This window comes from Cercospora beticola, chromosome 8 (genome assembly GCF_033473495.1).
Source record: "Cercospora beticola chromosome 8, complete sequence".
NCBI lineage: Eukaryota > Fungi > Ascomycota > Dothideomycetes > Mycosphaerellales > Mycosphaerellaceae > Cercospora > Cercospora beticola.
This window is the reverse complement of record NC_088942.1, coordinates 1,903,270-1,930,722: the sequence shown is the minus strand read 5'-3', so window position 1 is coordinate 1,930,722 and position 27,453 is coordinate 1,903,270. Positions and strand designations below refer to the sequence as shown.

General features: G+C 52.6%; 13 protein-coding genes across 13 annotated transcripts; 5 read left to right on the top strand and 8 right to left on the bottom strand.

The window, feature by feature from the left end:
- Positions 1–742: 742 nt before the first annotated feature.
- Positions 743–2,626, top strand: RHO25_012026 (uncharacterized protein; the record flags this gene model as incomplete). Its single annotated transcript, XM_023603432.2, has 3 exons — positions 743–1,149; positions 1,203–1,660; positions 1,710–2,626. The coding sequence occupies 3 exons, from the start codon at positions 743–745 to the stop codon at positions 2,624–2,626; spliced, it is 1,782 nt and encodes a 593-aa protein (XP_023454671.1).
- Positions 2,627–3,325: 699 nt separating this feature from the next.
- On the top strand, positions 3,326–4,528 carry RHO25_012025 (uncharacterized protein; the record flags this gene model as incomplete). The annotated part of the gene is made up of 1 exon (XM_023603431.1): positions 3,326–4,528. The coding sequence occupies one exon, from the start codon at positions 3,326–3,328 to the stop codon at positions 4,526–4,528; it is 1,203 nt and encodes a 400-aa protein (XP_023454672.1).
- A 512-nt stretch (positions 4,529–5,040) lies between these two features.
- RHO25_012024 (uncharacterized protein) lies at positions 5,041–6,154 on the bottom strand (the record flags this gene model as incomplete). Its single annotated transcript, XM_023603430.1, has 2 exons — positions 5,041–6,059; positions 6,112–6,154. The coding sequence occupies 2 exons, from the start codon at positions 6,152–6,154 to the stop codon at positions 5,041–5,043; spliced, it is 1,062 nt and encodes a 353-aa protein (XP_023454369.1).
- A 1,283-nt stretch (positions 6,155–7,437) lies between these two features.
- RHO25_012023 (uncharacterized protein) lies at positions 7,438–10,896 on the bottom strand (the record flags this gene model as incomplete). The annotated part of the gene is made up of 1 exon (XM_023603429.1): positions 7,438–10,896. One exon carries the CDS (start codon positions 10,894–10,896, stop codon positions 7,438–7,440), a length of 3,459 nt encoding a protein of 1,152 aa, XP_023454370.1.
- A 907-nt stretch (positions 10,897–11,803) lies between these two features.
- On the bottom strand, positions 11,804–12,330 carry RHO25_012022 (uncharacterized protein; the record flags this gene model as incomplete). Its single annotated transcript, XM_023603428.2, has 3 exons — positions 11,804–12,117; positions 12,168–12,246; positions 12,301–12,330. 3 exons carry the CDS (start codon positions 12,328–12,330, stop codon positions 11,804–11,806), a joined length of 423 nt encoding a protein of 140 aa, XP_023454371.1.
- Positions 12,331–12,530: 200 nt separating this feature from the next.
- RHO25_012021 (uncharacterized protein) lies at positions 12,531–15,035 on the top strand (the record flags this gene model as incomplete). Its single annotated transcript, XM_023603427.1, has 1 exon — positions 12,531–15,035. One exon carries the CDS (start codon positions 12,531–12,533, stop codon positions 15,033–15,035), a length of 2,505 nt encoding a protein of 834 aa, XP_023454372.1.
- Positions 15,036–16,310: 1,275 nt separating this feature from the next.
- RHO25_012020 (uncharacterized protein) lies at positions 16,311–16,712 on the top strand (the record flags this gene model as incomplete). Its single annotated transcript, XM_023603426.1, has 1 exon — positions 16,311–16,712. The coding sequence occupies one exon, from the start codon at positions 16,311–16,313 to the stop codon at positions 16,710–16,712; it is 402 nt and encodes a 133-aa protein (XP_023454673.1).
- A 373-nt stretch (positions 16,713–17,085) lies between these two features.
- RHO25_012019 (uncharacterized protein) lies at positions 17,086–17,741 on the bottom strand (the record flags this gene model as incomplete). The annotated part of the gene is made up of 2 exons (XM_023603425.1): positions 17,086–17,320; positions 17,374–17,741. The coding sequence occupies 2 exons, from the start codon at positions 17,739–17,741 to the stop codon at positions 17,086–17,088; spliced, it is 603 nt and encodes a 200-aa protein (XP_023454674.1).
- Positions 17,742–18,780: 1,039 nt separating this feature from the next.
- On the bottom strand, positions 18,781–19,710 carry RHO25_012018 (uncharacterized protein; the record flags this gene model as incomplete). Its single annotated transcript, XM_023603424.1, has 2 exons — positions 18,781–19,285; positions 19,337–19,710. The coding sequence occupies 2 exons, from the start codon at positions 19,708–19,710 to the stop codon at positions 18,781–18,783; spliced, it is 879 nt and encodes a 292-aa protein (XP_023454373.1).
- A 1,204-nt stretch (positions 19,711–20,914) lies between these two features.
- On the bottom strand, positions 20,915–22,493 carry RHO25_012017 (uncharacterized protein; the record flags this gene model as incomplete). The annotated part of the gene is made up of 3 exons (XM_023603423.2): positions 20,915–21,194; positions 21,248–22,102; positions 22,156–22,493. 3 exons carry the CDS (start codon positions 22,491–22,493, stop codon positions 20,915–20,917), a joined length of 1,473 nt encoding a protein of 490 aa, XP_023454374.1.
- Positions 22,494–22,798: 305 nt separating this feature from the next.
- RHO25_012016 (uncharacterized protein) lies at positions 22,799–25,463 on the top strand (the record flags this gene model as incomplete). The annotated part of the gene is made up of 2 exons (XM_023603421.2): positions 22,799–23,859; positions 23,912–25,463. The coding sequence occupies 2 exons, from the start codon at positions 22,799–22,801 to the stop codon at positions 25,461–25,463; spliced, it is 2,613 nt and encodes an 870-aa protein (XP_023454800.1).
- Positions 25,464–25,697: 234 nt separating this feature from the next.
- RHO25_012015 (uncharacterized protein) lies at positions 25,698–26,504 on the bottom strand (the record flags this gene model as incomplete). The annotated part of the gene is made up of 1 exon (XM_023603422.1): positions 25,698–26,504. One exon carries the CDS (start codon positions 26,502–26,504, stop codon positions 25,698–25,700), a length of 807 nt encoding a protein of 268 aa, XP_023454801.1.
- A 96-nt stretch (positions 26,505–26,600) lies between these two features.
- On the bottom strand, positions 26,601–26,983 carry RHO25_012014 (uncharacterized protein; the record flags this gene model as incomplete). Its single annotated transcript, XM_065603477.1, has 2 exons — positions 26,601–26,921; positions 26,978–26,983. 2 exons carry the CDS (start codon positions 26,981–26,983, stop codon positions 26,601–26,603), a joined length of 327 nt encoding a protein of 108 aa, XP_065459549.1.
- Between the last annotated feature and the right edge of the window lie 470 nt (positions 26,984–27,453).

The window sequence follows — 27,453 nt, the reverse complement described above, 5'->3', positions numbered from 1 at the left end:
ATGCGGTCTTGAAGCTGCAGTACGTCCATCCGGCTAAGCTGACAAATGACGAGCGACAATCGCCAGCTAGTCTCGTTGACGCCATACTTGCGCCTGTCAGCGTGCATCCGACTTCTCAGTATTTCCCCCGAAAATGCAATTGTGTTGTTGCAACGGCGTGACCATGTGGTTTCCGGGGCAGGACATAGCAGTAATCCGGATACTAAGATGTATGGAGGTGGTGTTGTGCGTCTCGTTTGCTCCTATCAAATTGTATCAATTCACTTCAGCCGAGGATGCCCCAGGCAGAACTTATCTCCGGTCGAAAAAGCTTGGCATTTTCGCAGGCTTCGTGATTGCCAGCTCCGCAGCTGCGACTTCTTCTCTTTCACATATCAATCATGCCTCTTGCCTGGCCCCATCAAGATGCCTCAGCCAGCGCATTAGGGCCAAAGAGACACATTCGCGTGGGCTCCGTATCGTGGCCCTTCGCATCTCGCCGTTGTGGCGAACCGGGCCAAGCAAGATCAGCCGCGCGCCCAGAGATTTCAATGGCCATGCGCTCCAGTGCCAGAAGATCAATGGCCGGTTTGCTATCATGCCAAGATGGGGTTTGAGCCACGCGAAAGTGCTTCGCTGCCAAACTAAACCCTTCTCTGCAGGTACCAAGCGCCTTGTGAGACACTGAAAACCATGCCTGTGGCCTTCGCTGCACTTCTTCTGCACTTCTCGCAGGGAATTGAATTGTATTGACGCCCTCATCATGGCCCCAAGCAACGTTCGCAGCGCGCTCACGCTGGCCGCGTTGGCCTCAGCCCTTGTGGTCTCCGCAGAAGATGTGCTGTACAGCAAGCGCCTTTCGAAGCGATATATTGATGCGGACGGCAACTGGAATCAGTCGTTCTTCCACATCAACGATGTGCACGCCCACCTTGACGAATTCCGAAGCTCAGGAACAGATTGCACAGATCCTACTCGTGGGTGCTTTGGTGGCTATGCTAGAGTATCGACAGTGGTCAACGAGCGACGTCCAGTTCTGAACAGCAGCTTGTTCCTGAATGCCGGAGACGAATTTCAAGGAACCCTGTTCTACTCATACTACGGTGGCGAGAAGATCGCCGAGACAATCAACCAGCTGGGATTCGATGGAATGACGCTTGGGAATCACGAGTCTGTACAACCCCGAAGACTGCGAGCGATAGCTGTGATTAATTCGTGCATAGGTTCGATGGCGGTGATGACATGTTGGGAGAGTTCTTGGAGAACTTGACTTTCCCAATCATTTCTGCGAACATTCAATCTGGTCACCCCGTACTCAACAGGACTATCAAGCCATTTCATATATACGAGCAGTACCAGCTTGCAGTGATTGGAGTTACAACTGAGACTACACCGGACATTTCTAGCCCGGGCGAGAACACCACGTTCTTAGACCCTATCGAAGCGGTTCAGAATACTATCAACTTGATCCGCGAAACTACAAACGTCACAAGAATTGCAGCTTTGACACACATTGGCTACGATAATGATCAAGCTTTGGCGCAGAATACCACTGGCCTTCACCTGATTATGGGAGGCCACTCACATACCCCACTTGGCACGGGTGAGGGCGAGGAGGGTCCTTACCCAACTATTGTTCAGAATCTCGATGATGAGGAGGTCTTCGTTGTTACCGCTTATCGTGAGTATCGAGATATACTGTGCTATACCACAGCTAACACATCAAACAGGCTGGGGAGAATACCTGGGCTACATCGATGTCACTTACGATGCTGAGGGAAAGATATTGGCATATCACGGTGGTCCCATCCACCTCACTAACTCCACTGCTCAAAACGAGACGCTCCAAGCTCAGATTGAGGAGTGGCGAGGTCCCTTCGAAGCATTTGCTGCCGAAGTCATCGGTCAATCTGACGTTGTCCTCGAGCAAGAAAACTGCCAGCAGGAGGAATGTCTGCTCGGCAACTTCATGGCCGATGCCATGCTTTCTTATCGACAGAACGAGAGTGACACCGTTGACTTTGCACTCATCAATGCAGGCGGCATTCGAGCTACTATCGACCAAGGCGACATCACAAGGGGCGAAGTGCTCACCAGCTTCCCGTTCGGTAACTCGCTCGTGGAAATCACCATGTCTGGCGACGACCTCTGGAGGGTACTCGAAGGAATCGTTTCTGGCGTCAGCGAATTCAACGATGAAGAAGTCACCAGTTTTGTGCAAGTCAGTCGTGGGATCCAGATTGAATACAATCCGGAGAACAACAATGGCAGCAGGCTCGTCGCAGTGAATATCGGCAACTCCAGTCTGGACCGCGCGGAGACGTACAAAGTCGTTACTCTCGATTTCCTCGCAGGCGGCGGTGACAACTTCTTTGGAACGTTGGAATTTCCGAACATTGTCACGCTGGAAACGCAAGACGAGATCCTTGTTCGATACATTCGATCTCAATCTCCTGTCAATATCCAAACAGAAGGTAGAATTGCTATCGTGAATGGCACTGCACCAAGCGATGGTGGATCTGGAGGAAATGGAACCGGTTCTGAAGGTGGATCGGATTCTCCTGCTAGTGCAGCCAGTTCTTACGCGTCTGGAGCCCTTCCTGCCATGATTCTCGCGGGCTTGTTGGCATTCGGTATTGCGTTGTGAGTGTCTGGATGACAAAAATGCAAGCAACATTGTACGATTTTACGTCTCACGAGGAAGCCCATATTGGTAATATGCAGTCGGAAAATCGACAGAATTGTGATTGATACTATTCACGAGCCTGCTGCTCTCCATTCATCAAATGGAAACGCTGCCACACAAGGTGCAAAAGATGGCAGTCGAGATGTATCTCAATGAAGACGAAGGCTGATATAATCGTTGCGCTCGATCCTGAAAAGCTGGACGAATTTATTCACGTGCATTTAGCCGACACTTTGCCGAGGTTTCTGCCCGTGGGGTCTCCGCGCGAATTGCGGATCCCGAAGACCACGCACACGGCGATCCACGGACGACATAGAGTTCAATCACAAGCGCAGAGCCGCATCGACAAGCTCTCTCGCTCACGCGTAGTGCAGCGTAGGATGAACTATCTCGCTACCAGTCCAATAGCTCGCAGCCTCCTCGTCGGCTCTGCGTCATCAGATTGTTTCGCTCAAGCAGACGAAGCAGCTGACACCTCTGATCTTCATAGCATCGCCGATATGTACGACTTTGAGCATTGGCGCATGGCTGCCACGCGACCAAGCATAGGATGCGAGCGGAGCTCCCTTTGTGCGACTTCTTTATTGCCGTCGCGTCTTCGCTGACCGGTTCTTCGAACACTCTCTCACAGTTGATGACTTTCCGCAGCCAGTAAACAGTATGGCGGCAACAGGACACACGACTTCATACGATTACTCAAGCGGCAGCTCTGAAGAAAAAGATAAACTGAACACATCCTCAGCACTTCACAATCTACCTACAGAACCCGGCTCCGTCTCCCACCGCGAGCATGCGCACGAACAAACTCTCCCAGCAGGGGAGAAAATGCACGAAACCGACACGATAGACACAAACCGCACGTCCTCCACAATCCACAAAGCCCGACGAGTCCTCGGCCTTCATCCTTCCGCCCCCATAATTGAAGAGCACGACACAGCCTCCCACTCCACCCTCCTCTGGACAAAAATCCGCCTAGTCCTCAAAGAACCTCTCGCCGAATTCTTCGGCGTCATGATAATGGTCTGCTTCGGCAACGGCTCCGTCGCCCAAGTCCTTCTCTCCGCCGGCCAGACCAGCGCTCCTGGCGGCAATGGTTTCGGCGAATATCAGAGTATCTCATGGGGCTGGGGATTAGGCGTCATGTTGGGAATATACATCGCAGGCGATTCAGGCGCTTATCTCAACCCAGCTATTACTCTTACGAATTGCCTTTTACGAAAAGTTCCGCTTCGACGATTCCCGATTTATCTCCTTGCGCAGTTTCTTGGAGGTTTCGTCGGAGCTGGAATCGTCTATTCGAACTATATCAACGGGATCAATACTTTTGAAGGAGGGCCTGGAATTCGGACTGTTCCTCCAGCAACTAATGCTACTGCTGCGATCTTTTGCACTTATCCGCAGGCCGATTTGACAAAAGCGAGTCAATTTTTCTCCGAATTCATCGCTTCCGCGATCCTCATGTTTACGATCTTCGCACTCCGGGACGATTCAAATTCCGGTTCTTTCCACGCCAGCGGGAACTTCTTCCCTTTGACGCTATTCTTCCTCATTTTTGGACTTGGAGCTTGCTTCGGCTGGAACACCGGATACGCGATTAATCTTGCCAGGGACTTTGGTCCAAGGTTAATGAGTTATGCTGTGGGCTATGGACATGAAGTGTGGTCCGCAGGCGGATATTATTTCTGGATCCCAATGGTGGCGCCGTTTGCGGGATGTTTGTTTGGGGGTGCGTTGTATGATGTTGCAATTTACACAGGACCTAGTCCGGTGAATCAGCCCTGGTTTGGAATTCCGCAGTTATTGAATCCGAAGAAGACTGTGCAGGATCGGCTGGCAGCGCAGAAAGAGCAGGGCCTTGTGTGAGTTGGGAAAGAAGCGAATATAATTTCTGTAAAGAGGTTATGATTTCATGATAGGAGCTTGGAGCGCGTCTGGAATTGCAGCTGCATCGATGACAGGAGCACGAGACCACAGAGCATCTCACACCTCACTGGGCCGAAATCCCGTAACAAGATGAGCAGCAACGCTTGATAGCGACCGCTCAACCACCGACTTTTTGAGAGTTACAAAGAGTATCATGAGAAGAAAAGAGAATTGCCATTTGCCAGACATTCGAGGGAGAAACAATGCAAGCAAAAGCCGTCGCCAACAATAGCCTTCTCCGATGGTACAGTAGTAATGAAGTCAACAGTCTAGCGCATACACGGTCATGCTGCAGGAACGGGCCCATGAAAGCATTATACTTGAACATTCGCTCGCTTCTTGTGCCTCCTCCCTCCGCTGCGTATCCTGATGACTACTCCCGAGCTCTTTAATCCTATGCGACCAAAGATTACGAAGCCAGGAGCTCAGCCAACCGCAGCATCTCGAGTTGATCAATTCGCTGCACAAAGATCCGGCGGCGACGTGCACTGGTTCCTGACTGCAACGTTACCAGTTCCAGTAGAATTGATGAAGATATCAAATGCATTGTTCTGGAAAACGTTCTCTTTGACCACATTGTTCGACGCAATAGCGGCCTGTCCAGGCCTAGTACTGCAAGCAAGACCGCCCCCTGTGCAAGGGTCATCCACGATGACAAGACCCGCGGCCGCAACCTGATCTTTGATGATATTCTTGGTGACTTTTGTGTTGGTAGCCCCGTCGATGATAATTCCAACCGTACCATTTGGACAATTTGGAAAGGGTTTTTCGATCGTGTTTTCGCTGAGCACCGCACCGTCTGTGAATGGGTCGACGAAGGCACCGGCACAACTGTTCGTGATGAAATTCTTACGGAGCTGTGCACCATTGGTCTGAACGCAGAGACCGATGCCGTATGTCGATAGATGGTTGCCGGTGGCTTGGGCGTCTCGGAAGTCGTCGACACAGAGTGCGATGAAGCCCAAAGTTGATGGCATCTTGATCTTGTTGTTTGTGATGGTCGTCTTCTTGGACCCAGCCGCTAAGAAGCCGTAGATGCCACCATTTTCGAGCTTGTTTGCATCGATACGGGTCTTTTCTGCGCCGAGGACGAGGATATTTGCGCCGATAAAGTCACGGACTTTGAAGCCTGACACCGAGACACCCTTGACAGGTTTCTGCACGGAACGGACCTTCCGATGCTCGATACCGATGAACTCGTCGAGGACAATTCCCTTGCCTGCGATACAGATTCCTGCTTGCGAGTCGGGTCCCATCACGCCGGTGCAGGGATTGGTCTTGAAAGACGATGGGGGTGCAAGCTGGGCGTCGTGTCCGATCAAAGTTATGCCATCTTTCTTGATGAGGAGCTGCTCATTATAGGTGCCCTTGGCCACATGGATACAGTCTCCTGGTGATGCAGCATCGATGGCCTTTTGAATGGACTGTCTCGCCTTCACATAGCGAGTTCGAGGTTTTCCTGCATCGATACCTGGAGTTTATGTCAGAGAACGGTCGACACATCGCGATAAGACGAGACCTACCCAATGCTAAAAGCGCGACAATGCCGAAGAAGGTGGCCTTCATAGCTGCGAATTGCCGTTTCGCGGTGTCAGGGGCGATGGAGTTGTGAGAAGGGGCGATGAGAATACATCAGATGGGATACCACAACTCTGGTCATATACTGTCGCGACACACCTCGCAATCTCCACTGATCAAAGGACCAGAACCGCCACGTCTGTATCCTGAATCACAATCCTGGTGCTGCATCAGGTAAAGGGATCGCATTCGCATTGCAATACTTGGACAATGGCGTTCATTGATCAGGCCACTCCCAATCGGCTCCTTCGAGAGCTGCACAAATGACGTCGGGCTGCAGTTGCATACGCAGAAAAGAAAACCGCAAGCAATTGTACCCGAAGAGTTCTTGCTTCTTGCATCGCCATTTCATCCATGCCGAGATATAAGCTGAACAACGAAATCAACAATGTGTTCTTCGGATACTGCGACACTGATTGTATCCAAGCACCACATTTTCGGCGAACTTCGGCCAATATGATGACTGTCGAACTCTGGTTGATCATAATCTCGAATATCGGATCGCTTGGGAGAAGTGGTACCGGTGAACCTCATGCAGATGAGTAAGCTTGGCTGGCGCTGCATGGCGGCTGCTACCGCCTATCATTCGTGCAACATGTCTGCAGGATCTGAACTTCCAGCCAAAACCCTGAAGAGGATCCCCGAATTCATGACTTCGAAGCCGATCCTTGAACAGTTGATGGGAATTCTTACCGACGCTTTCGAACGAGTCGGTCGCTTCGACTTCATGGATTGAATCTACGCCCATGTTGGTCTAGAATGTTTCGCAAATAGGACAAGATCATAGTGGTGGTTGCTATGCACTGCGGAGGTTCTCTGCGAACGTGGAAAGCTGATGTAATACAAAGATGAGCGCTCGTCAGCTCGTCGAGGCGCAGCATGGGACATGGAAAGGTTTCAATGTGAAGTCTGCAAGAGCTTTTTGAATTTATCATTGTGGATTCCACGAGAATGCCGATACTCATTAATTCTACATTTATGTTCTCATTTTCGTTTCTCATCTCTCGTCTCTCGTCTCTCGTTCATCGTTCATCGTGATTCGTGAGGTCATCAAGCACAACCCTTCATACAATGCAAACAATCTCTTCCATAGCCAAAATACTAAGCGTCCCCAATTTTGTACCCATCTCATGCCAAATGTATGCCCCATTCCCAGAGGTAGAAAAGAAAGAAAGCTCAGCGAATATGCAATCTATGCCTCGCTCGTGGTGGTGATGATGATGTTATGCCAGTCCTGTGTATCCTGTAACGTCTTCTTGTGTATGAATGAACTACTGTCGATATTGCTGGTTCGGGTCGTAACCATACTGCGAATTGTAAGGGCCTTGATTTGGTGGATGGTAGGGCTGGCCCGGCTGCTGATATCGGGAAACCCCGTACTGCTGCTGCCACTGCTGTGGCCCAGGCTGCTGCAGAGGGTGGTAGAATTGCCCAGGCTGCTGGTATTGCTGGCCTGCGTGTTGCTGCTGCCATTGCTGCTGTTCGGGCTGTTGTAGAGCGCGATAACCTTGTGGAGGCATGAAAATGCCCTCGTTCATGCCCGAAGCCTCGTTCCAGGTCTCTTGCTGATAAGCAAGATTGGCCGCAGGTAGATCAGGAGATTGCGGGGTGTAATAGCCCTGTGGTGATACTGCGCTGGCTTGTGTGTTGTGGTAGCCAGCTGGAGGTACAACACCAGGCTGCGATGGGTGCGACGACTGCTGCATTTGTCGGCGAGCAGCATTTTCCGGATGATTTCGGACGTACGTTTGTAGCTTTGCCAACTCACGCTCACTCAAGGGCTGTTGTGGCCGAGCGTTCTTCGTGATACGTCCAGAGTTGCTGACACGATCCAAAGCTGGCATGTTCATGGACAAGTCGCCAGACGGACGAGGCTTCAACACCGGACGTGGAGCATCTGGCATTTGAGTCTGCGCCTGGGTCTCTGGCTGCTGTGCGTTCTCAACATCGTCCATCATGATGATGTCCTCACCCACAGGAGTCTGCTCTTTCATCATAGGCTGCTGTAACTCTTCATCATCCTCCAAAATCGTGATGATCTTGTCGCCCGCCATCTCCTGCAGTTTGGCCAGTGTCTGTTCGTTTCGGGAGACCTTGCTCTTCTGTGGTCGATTCTGGTGAGAGTTGATGCGACCACCGGCTGTGCGATCGCGGCTTGGTGCTGCAGGAACAGGGAAATTCTTGTTCAGAGGGATCCCGCCCGCGATACCGCTCGCAGATCCTAGAGCTAGGGATCGAAAATCGCCATCGGCCCATTGTCCATGCATGACGCGTTCGTGTGCAGCGTGAGCTTGCAGCATCACTTGGCTAGGTTGCCCAACCTTTGCTTTTCGAGCTCGCTGGCCGCTCAAAGATGGCTCAGGCGATGTCGCAGCGAGTGGTGCGCCCAAAGATATCGCGTTCTGTTGCTGTATCTCGCCGCCTTGTTCCTCCACAGCAGCATCCGGTTCAGCTGCATCTTCCAGCTCCTGCTCGTCAACGACTAGCTCAACACCAGCGATCGGCCCAGCATTGCCCTTCATGTACGTTTGGAACCAGTTGCGAGCGAATTGCTGCAGACGTTTCTTCGAAGATGCGGAACGCACATCTTGGCAGCCAATGGACCTCAGAAAGTTTCGCAGCTCAGCGGCAGAGTAGTTGCTCAGATCCGCTCCCAGCTGTGGCTGAGCAGAGTATCTGTTGCACTGTTTAATTATCTCCAGTGCGGCTGGCGTTCTGTGCTTTCTGTCCCCACTAAAGCTCCAGACGTTGTTCCCAGTTTTTTGGTAGACAGGATACGGCAAGCCAGGATGGACGACCTTGGTCTGAACGCTTGGAGCCGGCTTAGACTTTGCGGTAGTGGGTTCATCTTGCGTACCCGTGCTGACCGCCGGCATTTGTGGCTCTGTCGATGATGCTTGTGCAGCAGTCGCCATCCCGGATTGCTGGAAAGGCATCGCAGCGGGCTGCGGAGCAGAAGCATGCGGGCGAGGTGCCTGGGAATTGGGTAGAACAGAGTTCACTTGAGCTGCCGCCGTCTGCTGCGTTGGAGTCGTGTTCACAAAAGTTTGGAGTGAAGAGGGAACATTTGCAGGCTGCGCGGACGGCTGCGGTGTACCCTGATCAGCACAGGTGGGCTCGTTGACTTGAGCCTCTCGTCTCGGTGGTGCATTAGGACCTCTTCTTTGCAAGGCTTCTGCACCTGGTATCGTGCCATAAAAACCATCGAGCTTTTCGCCATGTTCCGTGATGAACTCCTCAACCCTCCTCTCGATATCGTCTTTTGTGCCACTTATCGGGATACCGTAGATTCTGCACCAGGCTGTGATCTGATTCTTCTTCAGATCATCAAATCCGGAGCGACAGGCTTTCTTGATCTCATTGTTGTGAGGGACTTCATCACGCTTTTCATTGAATCTCTTGGCAACCCTCTTGCTGGCATTATTCCCACTGCTCGCCGTGGCTGGTGGCTGCGTCGTAGAGGGTTCGTTGATAATAGCCTGCTCGTCGGCTTTCATTGCCGGCGTCGCCCTTCTCACCGGAACCGTTGAAGGTAGTGCTAGTGACCATGGTGCTTGTAAGGGGGGCTCGCTCGTTGCGACAGGTACCAGTGCTGTCGATTGCTGTGCAGTCTTCGCCATCTTGGCTGGACGTGCAGTCTCGGCGTCTGTAATTCCTCCGTCTGCACCACGCTTTCTGGGGTTTGTCGGCGCCATGACTTGTGGCATGACCTCTTCAGGCGTGGTTCGAGCATCTCTGGTTTCCTTAAGTGGCTCCTCATCAAGGTCAAAATCACCCTCAAACAGGCTATCAGTCTCCGCCTCCTCGAGTGCGTGCCGTACCAGACGCTCCAGCTCATCCTCGTCTTCTTTGTTGGAAGTAGCATCGTCGTGAAGAAGCTTAGCGCCACGATCGGTAGCCTCAGGCGTCGCCTGCTTCTCATGCTGGAGGTGGTGTACCTGTTGACGAGCTTGAGTCTTGTTGGCAGTCTGCCTTGGACCGCTCTGAGCAGGCCCCTGTTTCGCTTGTGTGCCCACTTTCTTCTTGGTGCCACCCTCAACGGCGTTCTGAGTCTTGCCCGCCTTGGCCGCTTTCCTCTCTCGGGCCTCACGGTTCTTCTCTCTCTTCTTCAAGTTGATGAAAGCCGCGGAAGCCGCTGTCCAATCGCTGCTGTGACTGGGATCTTCGAGAGTATCCAGCATGCCGGCCAACGACTCCTTGGCGCTGTTGATGAACCCAGGGATGTCGCCAGCAATCTCAACATCGGACGCTTCAATCTCCATGTAACCATTCTCGTAACGAGTGATGGCCGCCTTAGGAGCTTCGAGTCCAGCAAAGACGCTCTCCACCTGCAAGCCGTAGATTTCAGCGTTGACTCCAAAGAGCTCGGCATTGGGATCGAGAACACCCAATTCGTCGACCATCCCATCAACGATGTTGCGTGGTAGATCACTGCCAACCTTCTCTTGTCTGAGCTTCTCGGCGACCAGTTCGACACGAGAGTTAAACTCTTGACTGTAAGGGGCGTCGAGTGCGAAGCCGCTGATCTTCAGAGTGTAAGAGATAGGTCTGTCGTTCTTGTTGGTACTGTAGTTGAGCTCCTCGTCGTCACAATCCGATTCCTCTTCTTCGTCATCTGGCAGGGCATGGAGTCCCACGAAGAGCTCTGCCGTGATCGGGCTGATGCCGGTCTGTCTTCCGAGATCGACAATGGTGACGCGCTTAATGCTGAGGACAGTGGATGTAGACATCGTGAATACTCGAGAAGGCGCTTAAAAAGACTAGAAAGCGAGATGGATGGGAGGACGCTTGAACTGACTGCCGACTCGTGTGGTCGAATCGTGCGTAAGTCGCTGCGAGAGAGAGCTGGGAGGTTCGTCGTCGAGTAGTGTCGTGGGTCGAGCCGCGCAGAAGAAGTGCAAGGAGGGTGTGCTGTGCGCGGGAAAGTGCTGTATGTAGTTCGCTGTGTACTCGTTGTGTGTCGAGTGCTGTCAATGTTGCTGAAACAAGCCGGTATGAAAGTGGTACTGAGGTAAGAGTAGAGAGTCGGCAGTGCTTCGATTGAGAAAAGAGTATCTGCCATCGTCGGCGGGCCCTTCACGCGCTGTGCCCATTGCGCTGTTCACTGGCAGGGTAGTTCCTCCAATGACCGTACGCAACAGCCGTTAACTCGCCCCACATCTATCGCTAGTGCGAAATCGGACAATGCTACACTATGGAGAAGTGCTGTCCTGGGTCAATAGCGACAATGGCATTCAGCATTGACAATACCAAAAGCGCCAGCCACAATATGTGCATGATTGCAATGGATCGCATTCCGCCCACCTGCTTGATGATACGCAGAGCGAGTCGGGACGGATCCATCGCAGGTCCACCGATTTTCGGGAGGGAATGTGCTGCCAGAGGCTGACTTTGGAGCCATGTTCTTCTATAGAAGCATCGCGGCGAGCATGCGATCGAGCAGATGACTTCTAGCACAAGAATGCTCGAGTGTATTCTATGCCTACTGAAATGTCGATCAGTTTCCTTCCCGTGTCCGAAGTCCATGCGCGAGCACAGCAATGCTGACTGTAAACAAGACATGTCTCGAAGATTATCCCAGGCTCAGACGAGTGTCGACGCCTGGAACAAATGATTTCACTCACCGAAGACCCTGCTTCACTTCTTTTCTCCCTCCTTTTTTCCCTTTCCCTTGACCTTCTTCCGCTTGCTGCGGTCTCGCTTCTTGAGACTCTGCATCCCTGCTTTGCAGACTTCGGCGTATCTGGTAAAGAAGGCCTCCAAATCGTCGGGCTGGACTATCGTGCTGAGCTTGATCTTGTCTTTGTTTTTCTTCCTGTCTTTACTCTGTGACTTCCCATCCGTTGCTCGCACAATGAGTGGCAGCGGGTTTGGAGGATGAAGGTCCCAGAGCGGGTCGTCCGCTACCTTTTTTGATTCATCTTCGGCTGTCGTCGACGGATCGTATGATACTATGAGTTATGAGTAACATGCGATTTCAAAGCATATGAAAAATATTTACATCGTTTCTGAGTCAGGTATACTGAGCCGTGGCCCTTTTCCTGCACCTTGGAGACGAGGGAAGTGAGGTTTATGAAGAACTGGAGGCGGCTTTGTCAGCTTTGGCTTTTCATTGTGCGCTCAGTATCACAAACCTCTTCATTGCTCAAGTGAGGTTTCGCCATGGTTATCGCTGATTCTAGGGTGTGGTGGTGGGATGCGAAGAGGTGATGTCCACGTCCATATCGCAATGTGGGGCCGCACAGATCGGCAGATCGGCGCCGAAGAAAGCTTGATGCTTCCGAGGGTTCAACTTTTTGTTCGCAACACGATCTCCACAGTCGCGTGCACTGATGCACTGTGACTCGCGGAGAAAGGCTTCGCAATGAGTAGATCTGCCTTCCGAGGGCCCAAGCTGCCACGGGAGTTACTCGACCAGGTGTCCAATGGCCGAGTCAACAAGCGCAACCATCAGCAGACGAGAAAAGAGAGACGGAAAGCGGAGAGGGCGCAGAAGAGACCGCAGCCGACAAAATCCATTGCGAAGCCGCTCAAACCCGCTCTCAAAAAGCCAAAACCGGCGCCCCAGCAGCAGCCTGCAAAGGAAGACGATGAGGAGGATGGAGACGATTTCGAAGACTTTGGCGGCGATGACGATACGCAAAGCGATAATAGCAGCGACAATGAGGACGATTATCCTGCGGCCCAGGTGGTTCCTAAGGCTGTGAAAGCTAGATTGGAGGAGGATGACGCAGAGATTCGGGCCTTGGAGAAGAAGCTGGGCATACGAAAGAGCAAGAAGAAGGTCGGAGACGATGAGCTAGACTGGCTAATAGGTGGCGGTCTGAGCAGTGAGGATGAAGATGGATTCGCTCTGTCAGCAAGAAAGCGCCCTGCCGCCGAGGATGAAGACTGGCTGCAGAACAAGAGAAGGAAAGCGGCGGAGAAAGCGGCGAAGGTGCCGGACCCTGGGAGCGAGGATGAGCAGGACGGCAGTGATGGCTTTGCGGACTTCGAAAGCGGCGACGACGCAGACGTGATTGATGGAGAAGAGGAGGATGATGAGGAGGAGGATATCGAGAATCCTTTCTCTGACGACGAGCTGTCAGACGGCGACCTGGCATCCGATGATGCAGATGCAGAGAAGGCTCCATTCGTGCAGAAACAACGCGAGAATCCGTACGTCGCGCCCGCAGTTCACACAGCTCCTTCCGGCAAATTCGTTCCGCCCTCGCTGCGCAAAGCGGCGTCCAACGATGAAGAAATGTTGAGACAACTTCAGAGACAACTCAACGGGCAAATGAACAAGCTATCCGAGTCGAATATGTTGTCCATTCTCTCTGCCGTGCAAGAAATTTACGCAAAGAACGCTCGCGGTCATGTTACTTCAGTTCTGATTGAACTCTTTAAGAATCGCGTTTGTGACCGGTCGGCCCTCACTGACAACGAGATGATTCTGCTTGCCGGTTTTGCTGCAGCAGTGTATCGTACCTCAGGCCCGGACTTTGGCGCGCCTCTTCTGGAAGGGATGGTTGAAGCTTTTGATCGTTACCACGCCCAGGACTCCGACGAGAAGCAGACGCTCAATATTCTGGCATTCCTATCGAACAGTTACACTCTGCAAACGCTTGGCTGTGAAGTCATTTTCGACTATATTCGCATGCTTCTCGACAACTTCTCGGAGGCCAATACTGAGCTGTTATTGCGAGTTATTCGCATTTCCGGAACGCAGCTGCGACAAGATGATCCTTCCTCGCTGAAAGACATTGTGTTACTGCTTCAACGCGCTATCACTGCAGCAGGTGGTGCAGAGAAAGTGAGCGTAAGGACAAAGTTCATGATCGAGACGATACACAACCTCAAAAACAACCGCACCAAGGCTGGGGGTGCCGGCTCAGTGAGCAGCATCGAACACACCACTCGCATGAAGAAGACGTTGGGCCAGATTAAGAGCACGAAGACGACCGAGCCTCTCCGAATCAGTCTTGCCGATATACGAGACTCTGAAAAGAAAGGTAAATGGTGGCTAGTGGGTGCTTCCTGGCGAGATCCTGCAAAGATGGTCAATGGTGCATCTGAGCAACCCATTGTCGCGACTGCCCCTCCTGCCAGAGAGGATGATGCAGCGGCAGACTCTGAACCGGAAGAGGTTGATTTCTATGCACTTGCCAAGGCCCAGGGCATGAATACCGACGTCCGTCGCGCTATTTTCGTCTCGATCATTGGCGCTGTGGACCCGACGCATGCCCAACTACGGATCCAGAAGCTCAATTTGAAGAACAAGCAGCAGCTCGAGATTCCTCGTGTGGTGCTGCACTTCGCAGCAGCGGAGCCAATATACAATCACTTCTATACACTGGTCGGACTACATTTCTGCTATGGCCACAAGATGGCTAAAGCATGGCAATTCGCGCTGTACGATGTCTACCGACGCATTGACGCTGACGACGACGATGAAGACTCGGGAGAAGGAAAATTGGAGATAAAAAGCGTTTACAACATCGCGAAACTCTATGCTACCCTGGTGTCCGAGGGCCACCTACGGATTACACTTCTAAAACCTCTTCCGTTTATGACGCTCTCTGTAAAAGCGAAGGTGTTCGCGGAAGTCATGCTCGCCACGCTCTTGGTTCTCTTGCGCAAGAAACACGGAAAGGAGGCGTTTGGGAAACAAACTGAGGAATGTTTTGGCAGAGCGCACGCTGTACCAGATATGGTGAAGGGTTTGGACTGGTTCCTAGAAAATGTTGTTCCAGAATCTAAAGCCCCTTTCAATTCGAAGGAGAGGAAAGTGATCAGGCAGGGCATAGAATATGCTGTTGAGGCTCTAAGAGACGAGAGACTGATGGCGAGGACGGCAAGAGACGATGGGGATGAAGAGGATGATTAGACAAAATTTGGTAAAACAGTACAAGCCGCAGCGGTTTCTCTGAAAGAATCGGAGGGTCTCTGGCACTGTGCTTGAGCCCAGGCACAACATTGCCGCAGAGTGTCATTGGAGAAGCGGTGGCAGGGTTGTCTTTCTCTGGATAGCTTGAGAGGTCTCTGCCACTGAGCTCGGCTTCGGAGCGAAATCATGCCGCAAAGACACAGTGGAGATGTGGATACTGACACATTTCTCTCCAGCAATCATGAGAGATCTCAGCTACTTAGCTTGGGCCCCGGAACGAAAATACGTCGCTGAGATATGCCTGAGAGCGAAAACTTCCCGTCCGACCTGCACCCGTACATGATCTGTGTACAGGCAAGAGACAAAAACGTTTGCACGACGCAATGCTTGTGGTTGGGCAACCGGTTTGCTCCATCAACGTAAATCGTGCACTGCTGCTGATGTGACCCCAAATTCTAGCGAACAGTGCACTCAGAACAGGTGCGCTTTGGCAATATAATATGCTTTGAAACGATATAACCCCGAACGCAGTTCGAGCGACACTACGTTCGTGGGAAGTGGCTACTACTACACGCCGCCGTGCAACTTTGGAGAGGAATACAATCGCTCGGACACATCAGCTATTCCTTGCTTTCAGCCCCTTCGATACGGCACATGCCATTCGCTGCCTCTCGCCGAACAGCAATTCCCAAGATCTCGGGCTGCGGCTATGGAGCACAGCTCTGTTTCGACGCTGTTCTCACGGCATATGCTGCTGCATGCGCAGTAGCACAAGCCACCCGACGTCACGCTCATTCACCTCAACTCACGGGTGAATGTACAGAGCGTAAGATATTGTCGGCCAATCGAGTGGTTCCAACTTTCACTTCTTCTACCACTTCATCGAAAAACGCAGCACGAACCGACGAACGAACCTCAATCAACAGCCTTCGCCGCAACAATACTCGTGCTTGTGTACCTTCTGACCACCCATCTGCTCTGAATTTCCAAGTTCCAGGACTCGAAGGTGGTCGCCGATTTGCAAGCCTTGAAATTAGCACTTCCAACTGGGACCTGGTGTCTCGCGGTCTGCGCTGTCGTACAGGTTCGTTTGCTGAATGTGAGACTCGAGACATACCGCTGACACCCTATGAGATAGTTGCCGGTATCTATATATCATCGACTCGAAAACCTACGACAAGGCACTCCCGCAAATCCGGTCCACACAAAAAGTCGGGGGCATCAGGTTAGCGAGTTTCGAGAACCAATACAGGCTACCACTTCATCATTGCCAACATGAACGGACCAAGCAACAGCAAGCCTGGTGCTCAGCCAGCAAAGGAACCAACCAAGCCAACGACACAGCCTCTCGCGACGAAGAATGATCAGTCCGGCAATCGAGCATCATTTGCAGGAGTTCCAACCGGACCACGCTCGTTGAGGAAGCGGCCAGCACACTCCTTGCCACCAGCACCCAACACTGCTCTCAGAACTCCAGTACCTGGTGCGCCAGCCGGGCCAAAAGCGATGAGGACGCCAATGCAGCAGAGTGCTGTGAAGCCGGATCCTGACATGATCAAACTCACCGACCAGGAGATTGAGCAGAAGTTGATGGCAAATAAGGCGGAGGCCGAGCGAATCGCTCGTCGACTTGCTACGCTTGAAGCTGAGGCGGCAGCTGATAGCGATGGGCACTGATCAGTCTCACATCTTTCCCGGTAACCCATGCGAACTGCTGGCACGAAGCGGAAGACGGCGAAGGAGCAAATTTAGGAGACACTGGGAGCAGTATCAAGAAAGTCAGGACAGAGGATGCAAGCAGTCATGTCACTACTTCCCACACGTCAGCATTCTCAAAGCTAACCACGATGTCCCTGCGCATCGCCGTTGCTATTGCCATACAGGACAGCGTTGAAAGAGTATTGAGTGGTCGCAGGGCTGATCTTTTTTTTTTTGACTCCGTCCTTGCCACACGAGAGCTGTAGCTAAGAAATGCTGCAAATTTCATAGTCGAGATGAACGCTATAGCGACAGACTTGACAAGACCGAGATCCATAGCGAGCGCAACGCATTATTTGGAGCGCTGTTGAGCTTCCGTTGTCACTTCGGGCTTAATGAACACCTCTTGCGCGCCCTTGAGCCCCCTTTCCGTTGCCTGAGTCGCATTTCCACGGTCTTGCTTGTCCTTGATGAGAGCCGTCAACACGGACGCGGCTGTCCGATTCTCACACAGTGGCTCAAGGATTCTTGTAAGCGTGAAGTGGTCGGAATAGAGTTCCGAACGTGAAGCATCCAACGTGTTGTTCCTGGTTGTAACATTAGAAATGAATCGTCCGATGCATGGGAGGGCAAAACTCACGTGCCGACGAACAATTTGTCCATAGATTTGCTGGCCATTGCAACACGATCGACGTGAAAACCCGTTCCGAGTACAGCCAGCCTCATCAAGAGCATGTATGATTCATAAGCCATAGGTCCGCTTGAGGCGCCTGCAGCTGTTGCGCCCAAACCGATCCAGCCGAAAAGTTGTTCGACGGTCTCCTCGCAACCGTGAACGTTGTACCACTTCAATGCCAGTTCCTTGTAGTCCGGTTCATGGCCAAGGAAGATCCAATTTGTGAATACAGCGATGCATTCGCCTTCTTCAACCCCGATGGGCACCGGAACCGGGTAGAGTGTTGCAATGAGAGCACTGCTAGAGAAGAATGGGTGAAGTGGTACTGGCATTGTACCTGGAGTGTCGTGGAGTTCCCGAAACAGATGGAAGCTTGCAGTATCGTTCGGCAGAAGTATGCTCGAAGGTTGGTGTTGTCTTACAACCTAGCGTAGACACGAAGGCAGACCGATGGAAGAAGTAGGAATGCTGTCGTAGAGTGAACAAACGCCGTGTATAAATACGCCTCATCTCGACGAGCAACCGCCACTTCTCGCAGGACATTGTGGCCTAATGCTGCCTCGTGTTGTAAGATGGTCAGACCATACTGCTTCTTGCAGCAATGGAAGCAAGGTGCTGGCCAGAGTGTAGAAGTTCATCCCGTCGGAGCTCCACTGTGATGCTGTTAGTCTATTGACCGCTTCCTGTTCCCATCATGGTTGAACGCTTATGCTGCTTTCCGTGTCGTTACCATGTTGCTCTGTGCGACCATACCCACTGCCAAGGCCGAGAAATGCCATTGAAGTGGCCTCTATGCAGTTTCCCGTCGGTGGAGGGGCCGTGGGGGTTGACAAGCGGGCCTTTTAAAGCAGCTACTGGTTTCATCACTATCACCACTACTTTACTGGACCAATCCCTTCAGGCGTGGCGGGTTCTTGCAACAGCGCTGAGCTGGCATCAGTCCTTGCGTGAACAGGTTCATGACATGGTGGGCAGTGGCCGATGCTGGAACTCAACCCGAGTGATGTGTAACAGTCTCCATGAGCCAAAGCTTGCTGGTTGTGCCTATCTGTGGTGTTTTTGCCACTAGACTACCCTGCGGAAGATCAGTGTCTGTACCTTCTGCCCTTTTCACTCCCACTCTCAGTTCAAGCTGTTCCGATCCCAACTTCTGTTCCCACTCGACATATTCAGCACGGCCAAAGATCAACCATAGCGTTCTTTGGGACCGCCACTGAATCTTGTGAATGCCTTGTGGACCCCTAACGCGATAGAGACCCATGTAAAGGTGAAGTGTATGCCTCGAACAAAGATTACCCATTCCATCTACCGTATCCCAAATACAATAAACACTTTCTCTGCATCAAATGAACAGCTTGTCCAGTGTGCGCCTCAGGCCAGGAAGACCAGAACGGCGACCAACAACAACATCATCATAAGTACACTCCCACTGCTCAGTCCCGTCGACTTGGTCTTCGGCTTCGCGTCGGCGACCACAGGAGCCTGCTGCACACGCTGAACCTCTGGCGAGGACTTGATCTTGCTCTCTGCCGCAGACTTCTCCACACATGGCCCCAAAAGAAGCTGAGGGGTCGCACGATGTCCGTCAGGTGCAGTGTCCTGTTCCGCCAGCATCAAAGATCTCCGCAAAGCCGCTGTCTCCGTTTGCAACACCTTGTCGAGGTCCTGAAGACAACTCTCTGTGTCTTTGAGGAGACTGGCAACAAGCTCGTGATTGGCGTTCTCGAACTTGGTCAGGCTTGCGAGCTCTGACCTCGAGGTAATCGGTCGATCAATCAGTGACTTGAATCTGTCCCTCAACAAGGAATCGAGTGCGTGTTGCTGCTTGTGATGGTCCTTATCCTTGGTCTTGATGTTCGTGTTCACGGAACGGTCCCTGTTTGTCGGATTAGAGACTGGAATTGACACTTGCAAAGGATATACTCACCGCGTGATGGACATGTAGCGGTCTCGTATGTTCTTCTCGTGAAACTCTACACGCATGATGAAGAAGCCAGCCCCGAGCAGAGCAAACTTGATCAAGTGAACGAAATCTTCTTCAGTCACCTCTCCATCAGGGCTGCCGGCTACCACCGCAGCGCAGCCCAGCCACTTGAAGAGCTGCTTGACTGCTTGCTCCTGCTTCTCATCCTGGTACCACGCAAGCGCGAGCATCTTGTCATCTGGCTTCGTACCATGAGTCAACCAGTGGGAAAGAGTTGCAATGACCTCGGAAGCTTCGACCCGTGGTTCAGTTACGATCTGTGCTGGGTTGGTGAGCCAACCGCCGCTGGAGAAGTCGTCGTGAAGTGGCATTGGCATTGTGCTTGGGTGGTCGTCAAAGGTGGAGGTGAATTGGAATGGCGTGGGATGTAAGCTGAGCAGTGATGTGAAAGCCAGATTCTGAATGGTAAAGAAGGTCAGTCCTGAGGAGAGCAAGTGTGTGTTTAAATACTCCTCTGCAGCAAAGCCGCAAAGACAGCTGGCTCATACTCCTGAGTACTCGGCGTGACCTCATGTGTCTCTAGCTGCAACGAGGCTGGGCAATTCTGCTGCTTGCCGCAGCAGAAGCAAGACCAGCAATTTCGCTTTTCAGGATGTGTAAGGTTAGTCTGTTGGTCCTGTAAACGACTTTGAGGCCTGACTTTGAGGTGTGGCTTGCGGAAAGGCTCTCCATTGGCGATTGATGATGCCAGAACTTCCACCGCTTGGTACTGTCTCATGGATAGCCGCTGCTGCTGTTTCCCGTAATGCAAACAGTGCCTCCAGAAGTACTGGAATCGCTGCCTATGACCAAAAAGGGACACCAATGTCGCTCCCATGCAGGTATCCGCATGTAATAGAAGCAGTTCGCGATAGCCGCCGCGATGTGGGTTTGACATTCTGAGACTCTGCATTGACGCCTTCTCAGCAAGGAGTTCCGCAACAGCAAACCACTCCAATCTGCAATCTCCGCCACGTGCAGCAGAAAATCGAACGCGAATCCTGATCGTGTCGTCCTGTCAGAGCAGAATCTGGTTGCCTGCGGCCCTATGATATCGTGGATGTATTTTTGCGGACCGCAGAGATCTGAAATTCTGAGAGTGATCATCCATGGCGGCTTTGCAAACGAACCCGAAACGGCAATTTCGGGCTCGTGCAGCAATGCTCCAATGCCTGAGCTCACTGGCCGTTCCAGCTCCGAAAGAACAGTTTGACCGCCTGCGATGTCTGTTGTCGCAAAGGGGCGTCTGCTAAATGTCAGCATGCAGATCTGCGGGCTCTAGTCAGTGCGATCAGGAAATCCAGACACCCAAACCCCGCGCATTCAATGCCACCGTTTGCTGATGGCATACAGTTGGTGTTCTGATCGACCGATCGATCAAGACACCACATCCAGGCTGCCTGTGAAGCTCACAGGTCATCAAAATGATATCACACCGGCGTCGTTCCTGCATTTCCACTCAGCCGGAGCGGATCGTTTGTGTGGGCCTGAGACCAGTGATGTCGCTAAAATGATACATTTTGTCTATATGTCAGCTGCAATCTAGCTCGACTTCTGCTTCTTCCCGATGCTGACGTCCAAAGTGGCGACAACGTAGACCGCAACAAACGTGGCAACCAGGCCAGCAAAAATGACCAATGGCTTGCGCAGCATTGCGGAAGTCGTATAGTCGTACGAGACTAGGAGATCGCGGTCTCGGAACTCGTCAACGAGGTTGATTGCGGTGAGCGTGAGCTCTGTGCGGCCGATCGTGTCCATAAATGTCCTGTGGAGGCCTGTCGTGTTGGAAATGAGAGGGACGTTTGTCTCGAATTGGACGTTGCTGTAAATTTGTCAGTGACCAACATGACTGTGCCAGAAGGAGTATGCACTTACGTAGCACCTTCGGGCAGAATGACGCGCGTCACAACACGCTCATACTCCACGCCCTCCTGTTGCTTTGGTCCCTCAAGGAAGGGCACCTTCAGCACGTATCGGTCGCCAGAGGTCCTCAAGAACTTCTTGATCTGGTTGTTCCAGCCGACACGGAACTTGTACTGCCAACCGCCAAACAGCGGGTATCGAGGCTTGAGTTCCAAGTGCGCCTCCTTGGGGTTTGATCTCCATCGAGATGTCGAAACATTTCCAATGTCGTCTGTGTAGTATGGGTCGGCACTTCCAACGAGAAGAGGGAATTTGAGCTCCTTCAAGGCGCTCGATGATGGGTTGTAGTAGTTCTGCTGAGCGAACTTGACACGATCGAAGTTCTTCTTGAGCGTGGCAGCGCGGTTCGTCAAGATGTATCGCTCCTCAGTAGCAATGTTGCCGCCCCAGTGGCTGACCTCGATATCTCTTTCCAAAGACAGACCATGGGTCAATGGCTTGGTGAACTCGTAGCGCACGCTGACTTCCTGCGTCGCACCTGCCTCGCGCTCATCGTATGGCCCGTATGTGAAGCTCGATCCTTGCTTTTGAGGGTCCTCCTTGCCATCCGCGTTCAACGAAGCTGGCAATGTAACAGCATCAGGCACATCGGTGGTCGGAAGCTTGAGCTTCGTCTTCTGCTTGAGGGTCGTGTATGCGCTCGGTGCGTAGGCGGAGAACTTGTGCAGCACATACTGCTTGTCGTTCTGCTCGATCTGCGCCGGGAGAGGCTCGAGGGCGGCGAGGACGAAATAAGTGATGGACAGTGTCTGTTGCTCGTTGGGCTGGAGTGCCTTGGGCAATGTGATTTTGTAGTATTCGGTCGTGCTGTGAGATGATCAGCAAATATTCTACAGCTCCTTCGTTGCTCAATGGCATACCTCGAGGGGTCAATGCCCACTACTTCGACAGCGAAGCCGGTGTTGGCGGCATCCTTCTTGTCCTTGACCTCCAATCCGCCCACTCGGCCCAATAAGCCTTGTTCGACAGGCAGAAAGTACTCGGACTGAGCCTTGGCATCGATATTCTCAATGACCACGTTGATGGTCTCGCGCGGGTAGCTCTTCTCCAGGTTGATATTCCGCACGAGGTTCACATTGCGGAAGTGCTTCGGCGGCGCGAATGTCGAGGACAGGATGTTGCGAGACTCGTATGTCAGATTCGAATCAGCGGCGACGACGCTGGCCAGGCCGAATGCGGCCCATTGTAATAACCTCATCGTGGTGATGTTGTGGTGGGTGGCATTGATCGATCGTCGTCGCTCGTCCCTTCCTCCCCCATAGAATAGTCAAGCTAGCTGTCCTGTCCTGACAAGCTGAAAGTCTTGGCATTCGTCTTCGCGCTGCTCCACTTTCACTCCAACGTGTGATTCCGCGTTATCTCCCCTTCGCAGCGGTGTCCACATTCACCAACTCCGACAATTACACGCGTCCAGTACTAATAGTGAGGCTGATATGGCAAGTATTTGGTGTTGACTTCTCACCTTCTCAGTCTCCAGTCTTCTAGAAAGCCTCCAACTCAACAATGTTTACATCATGGATCTGTAGAGCCTGCCGCAATGGCCTTGGCCCAGTCAGAAGCCAGAGCATACAAATTACCTCACGCCGGCATCTGTCAACCAACAGCAAGTACTTTCGCGTATCTGAAGAAGTCCAGCAAGCAATTGCCGAGAAGAAGCCCGTCGTGGCATTGGAAAGCACCATCTACACCCATGGCTTCCCGTATCCGGACAATCTTGCTCTCGCATCAAAACTGGAATCACTTGTAAGACTCAATGGCGGCGTTCCGGCAACCATTGGCATCCTCGAGGGCGTGGCCAGAGTAGGCCTTGGTGCAGATGAACTCGTGCGACTTGTGTCTGCCCCAGCCGCCAAAATCTCAAGACGCGACTTTGGCTTCGTCTTAGGCCTCAAAGATGCTGAGGGCAAAGCACTGAACGGCGGCACGACTGTCTCCGGTACCATGATCCTTGCGCATATGGCTGGCATCAGAGTCTTCGGCACAGGAGGTCTTGGCGGCGTGCACAGAGGTGCTGAGCAGACCATGGACGTTTCTGCCGACCTCACAGAGCTCGGTAGAACTCCTGTCGCGGTCATCAGTTCCGGTTGCAAGTCATTCCTTGACATCCCGAAGACGCTAGAGTACCTGGAAACGCAAGGCGTTGCAGTAGCGACGTTTGCAGATGGTCGGGCCGGAAAGGTCGACTTTCCTGCATTCTATACTCGCGACTCTGGTGTGAAGTCGCCACAGGTGCTGCAGACTGAGGAAGATGCTGCGCGGATCATTTTGGCACAGCAAGCACTCGGCCTGCAGTCTGGCTTACACTTTGCGAATCCCATCCCAGAGCAATATTCAGTTCCGTTTCAACAAATGGAGGATGCGATCCACCAAGCTTTACAGGATGCTTCGGGCGCTGGAGCCAAGGGAGCTGCAATCACGCCCTTCATTCTGGACAAGATCAAAGAGATCACTGGTAGCAAGAGCGTAGAGGCCAACAGGGCCCTGGTGGAAGCCAATGTGGTAAGGGCGGCGAAGGTAGCTGCAGCGCTGCAGAGGCTGGAGGCTGGAGAATTGAGCGGAGCAGAGTGAGTGGGTCTGGGTAGCTCGTAGAAGAGCATGTAGTAACATCGTACTCAGTGCCTCTCATTCGAACGCGGCGCAGGTGACTGGCCCCGCCGCTAGCAATTACACCAGTAATGGAGTGTCCGTTGGCGTGGCTTCAAGTTCTCCCGGCGATGCTCGCTCTTTCTCACAGCACGAGAAGAATACGATGAAGGGCATGCGGAAGAGAGGCTCCTCTTATCAGGAGATTGCCGCGAAGTTCAACGCCGAGCAACACATCGCAAGCGTCATTGAGGCTGTACGAGACTCTCCGAACCGACTGGCATTTGGCGGAGCAGTATCACCACACCCAGAGCCTACAGAATCCACGCCACCCGAGACCAAAGCATCTGTGTTCGTTGCTGGCAGTCTTGCAGTCGATCTCGCCTGCGACTTTAATCCGAAAAACGGCTCCTCCTTGCAGTCACCAGAGTTGAACACATCGAACCCAGCCGAGATCATGCAATCGCTCGGCGGAGTTGGCCACAACGTCGCGCGCGCGGCTCATCTCATGGGCGCAAATGTCCGCCTCTGCAGCGCCATCGGCGACGATCTCACAGGCAAAGCCGCATTAGAAGCCCTCTCAGCAGCCGAAATGTCCACCGAAGGCATCAAGACCTTGCCATCCTCCAGCGAAACCCGAACAGCACAATACATCGCCGTAAACGACAAGAACAAAGACCTCGTCCTCGCAATGGCAGACATGAGCATCCTCGAAACCCCCTCAACCAAAACCTCCATTTTAAACGACACATTCCAAAACTTCTGGCTCCCTCAACTCCACTCCCACAACCCCTCCCACCTCGTCCTAGACGGAAACTGGAGGCCCGAATGCCTCGCCCACTGGCTCTCTTCCACCAAAACACCATCCTCCCAGGATAAACCCCACATAACCTTCGAACCCGTCAGCACAAGCAAAAGCACAAACCTCTTCCACCTCCCCCCAAAACTCCACACCCTCTCCACCTTCCCCAACAACTCCATCGACCTCACAACCCCCAACGCCTACGAACTAAACGCAATGTACACCGCCGGCCGCTCAACCGGAACCTTCGATTCCAAATCCTGGTGGTCCATCATCGACGCCCTCGGAATTCCTCACAGCGGCGCTCGAGCACAGATGACATTCGCTACGAATCGTCGTCTGGTCGATGAAGGGATTCCGCAGCAGACGATTCAGTTATTACCGTTTATTCCTACTGTTTGCTGTAAACTTGGTGCGGAAGGAGTGCTGTTGACGCAGCTTCTGCCGGCTGGAGATGAGAGGTTGAGTGATGGGGCTTATGCGCCGTATATTTTGTCGAGATGCGCGAATGGGACGGAGGAGAGTGTGGGTGTTGGGGGAGTTTATATGCGGTTGTTTCCCGCGGTGGAGGAGGTGAAGACGGAGGATGTGGTGAGTGTGAACGGCGTGGGAGATACGTTTGCAGGGACGATTGTGGCAGGTTTGGCTGGGGCTGCGGAGAAGGGAAAGACAAGTGCGAGAGTGGAGGATTTTATTGATGTTGCGCAGAGGGCGGCGGTGTTGACGTTGAAGAGTAAGGAGAGTGTTAGTCCAGGTTTGGGGACATTGAGGTTGTTGTTATAGGGCGGGAGAAGAAGAGAGATGTTGTGTATATTGGCAGTTTCATATTGACTGCATAGTCGTTTCTCCAAACATAAGAGGGTATCGTGTGTGAATATTAGCAATGATATGGTTCAAACCAACGCCCGCTCTCCGAGTCCTGTTTACGCCCAATAACGCTCAGCCCAAGGGTATCCAACCAGTCATTAGCAAATCACAGATCGTTACAATCGTGCAGCATCTCGTCATGATGTGCCATTACTCCTCCTCCCAGACAACATTATGTGCGAAATCCCTCGCCTTCTCTCTTCTGATCCTCCCTGCAAGTTGCGGAGTCCACATACCCAAGAATAGCGCCTCTCTCTCATCCTCGTCCTCACTATCAAATTCCAGCTCCTCTTTCGGCATCGTCAACTCTGTCGGTGGACAAGCCGCGGCACTACTTCGCCTTCTCAGACTGTCCCTTCTCACATCATCCAGCAAGCCCTGCTCGTCAACCGTATCGGTAGTCTCCCACGTACTTGATCGGCAAACACGCTTAGTTTCGAGGATGAACTTTCCGATCTTGTACTTTTGCGATTCGTCTTCGGCGTGAATGTACTTCCATCCGAGCACTGAACCGCATTGCGAACAGGAGATATCTCCGACGGTGTGAGCGCCTGTGACGAGCTGTCGAGGAACGGGCTTGTGGGTGTAGGTGTTTGGTAAGTTGGGGAGAGCATCGTTGCGCGCTTTGGCAGTCATGTGAGAGGATGTGGGAATTGAGCTGGCCGATATGGCGCTTGTTGAAGGAGCTACGAGATAGGCGCGTCCATGTCTGCCGGTGAAGCCTTTGGAGATGATCTGGCTGCTGAGCGCGAGATCGGAGAGACAACGGGCACAGCGGAGGTGTGAAGCATGACCGGCTAGATATGTGTCGTCTGCGGTGGATGTGGAGCTGGTAGTTAGATTGGAGCTGATGGAAGCATTGCTATCGGTGCTCGATTTCCGTTTCCGGAACGGTAGCGATGGGACGAGGTAAGTAGGAAACAGCGCGGGGGCGGAGGCAATCGACGAGAATGGCATATCGCCGTGTCGACCTAGGTGAAGTGCGAAGAAGATGAGCGCGAGGAGTGGTAGATTGTGCGACAGATATGCCGCGAGCCAGTCTAGGATGAGCTTCTACCAGACCATAGTCTTGCTGCTGCTGTAGGGAATCTGTCGCGGACGTAGGGATATCGGAGTGTCTGTGGTGCTGTGAGTCAGGCCGGTATACGATGCTTTGCCCTGCTGGCAACCTGCAAGGTAATTGAGAAGGTGAGCGAGGTTTTGATCCGCCCTTTCCCACAGCCGCGCAGTGCTGCGATATGCGGACAGATCGGGTGATTCAACGAGCACATGATTGCCTGACCGCCCGTAAGTCCGCAGGTCATCTGCGCCGGCAGAGCTCGCATCGTCATTTGGTTCAGCTGCAGTGAGCTTGGGAAGCTTGTCCTGGAGGTGCTGTGGTTGGAGAGAGGGGCATAGCGCCGGCTACTGCCTGAATTTCGGCTATAAACCGGCATCACGTCCGGCTGCTGCTGTTGCATGTCAACGATTTCTCACTGACAATGTGAGTGGTCAACATTGGCATTTCGCATGCAGCTTCGGGTCATACTGTTCACGGCATTCTGGCCACACAGAGCTCACAATCGTAGTCTCGCACCGCACAGCACTGGCAGCAGAGCCTCCCGAGACTATCGACTCCGCCAGTGTTTCGGTGACTTCGACATAATCCGCCAAACAGTGAGCAAGACGTTCTGTCGCTCGCATCAGAGTAGATGAGTATTGAGCTGCCATTCCTGTCAGACACGGCATCTCGTCATTGGGCTTGAGGAATCGAAGACATTGAAAGTAGAACTTGTTAGCATTTTGAGAAGGCCGCTGTCGAGTTTGGCAGCTGCCATTCGTAAAGTTCCTGGTCAGGCTTGATAGGAAAGTGCAGCAAAGTCGCGCTTGACAGGTAGGATTGGGAACAGTCCTTGCGCAGTCACGT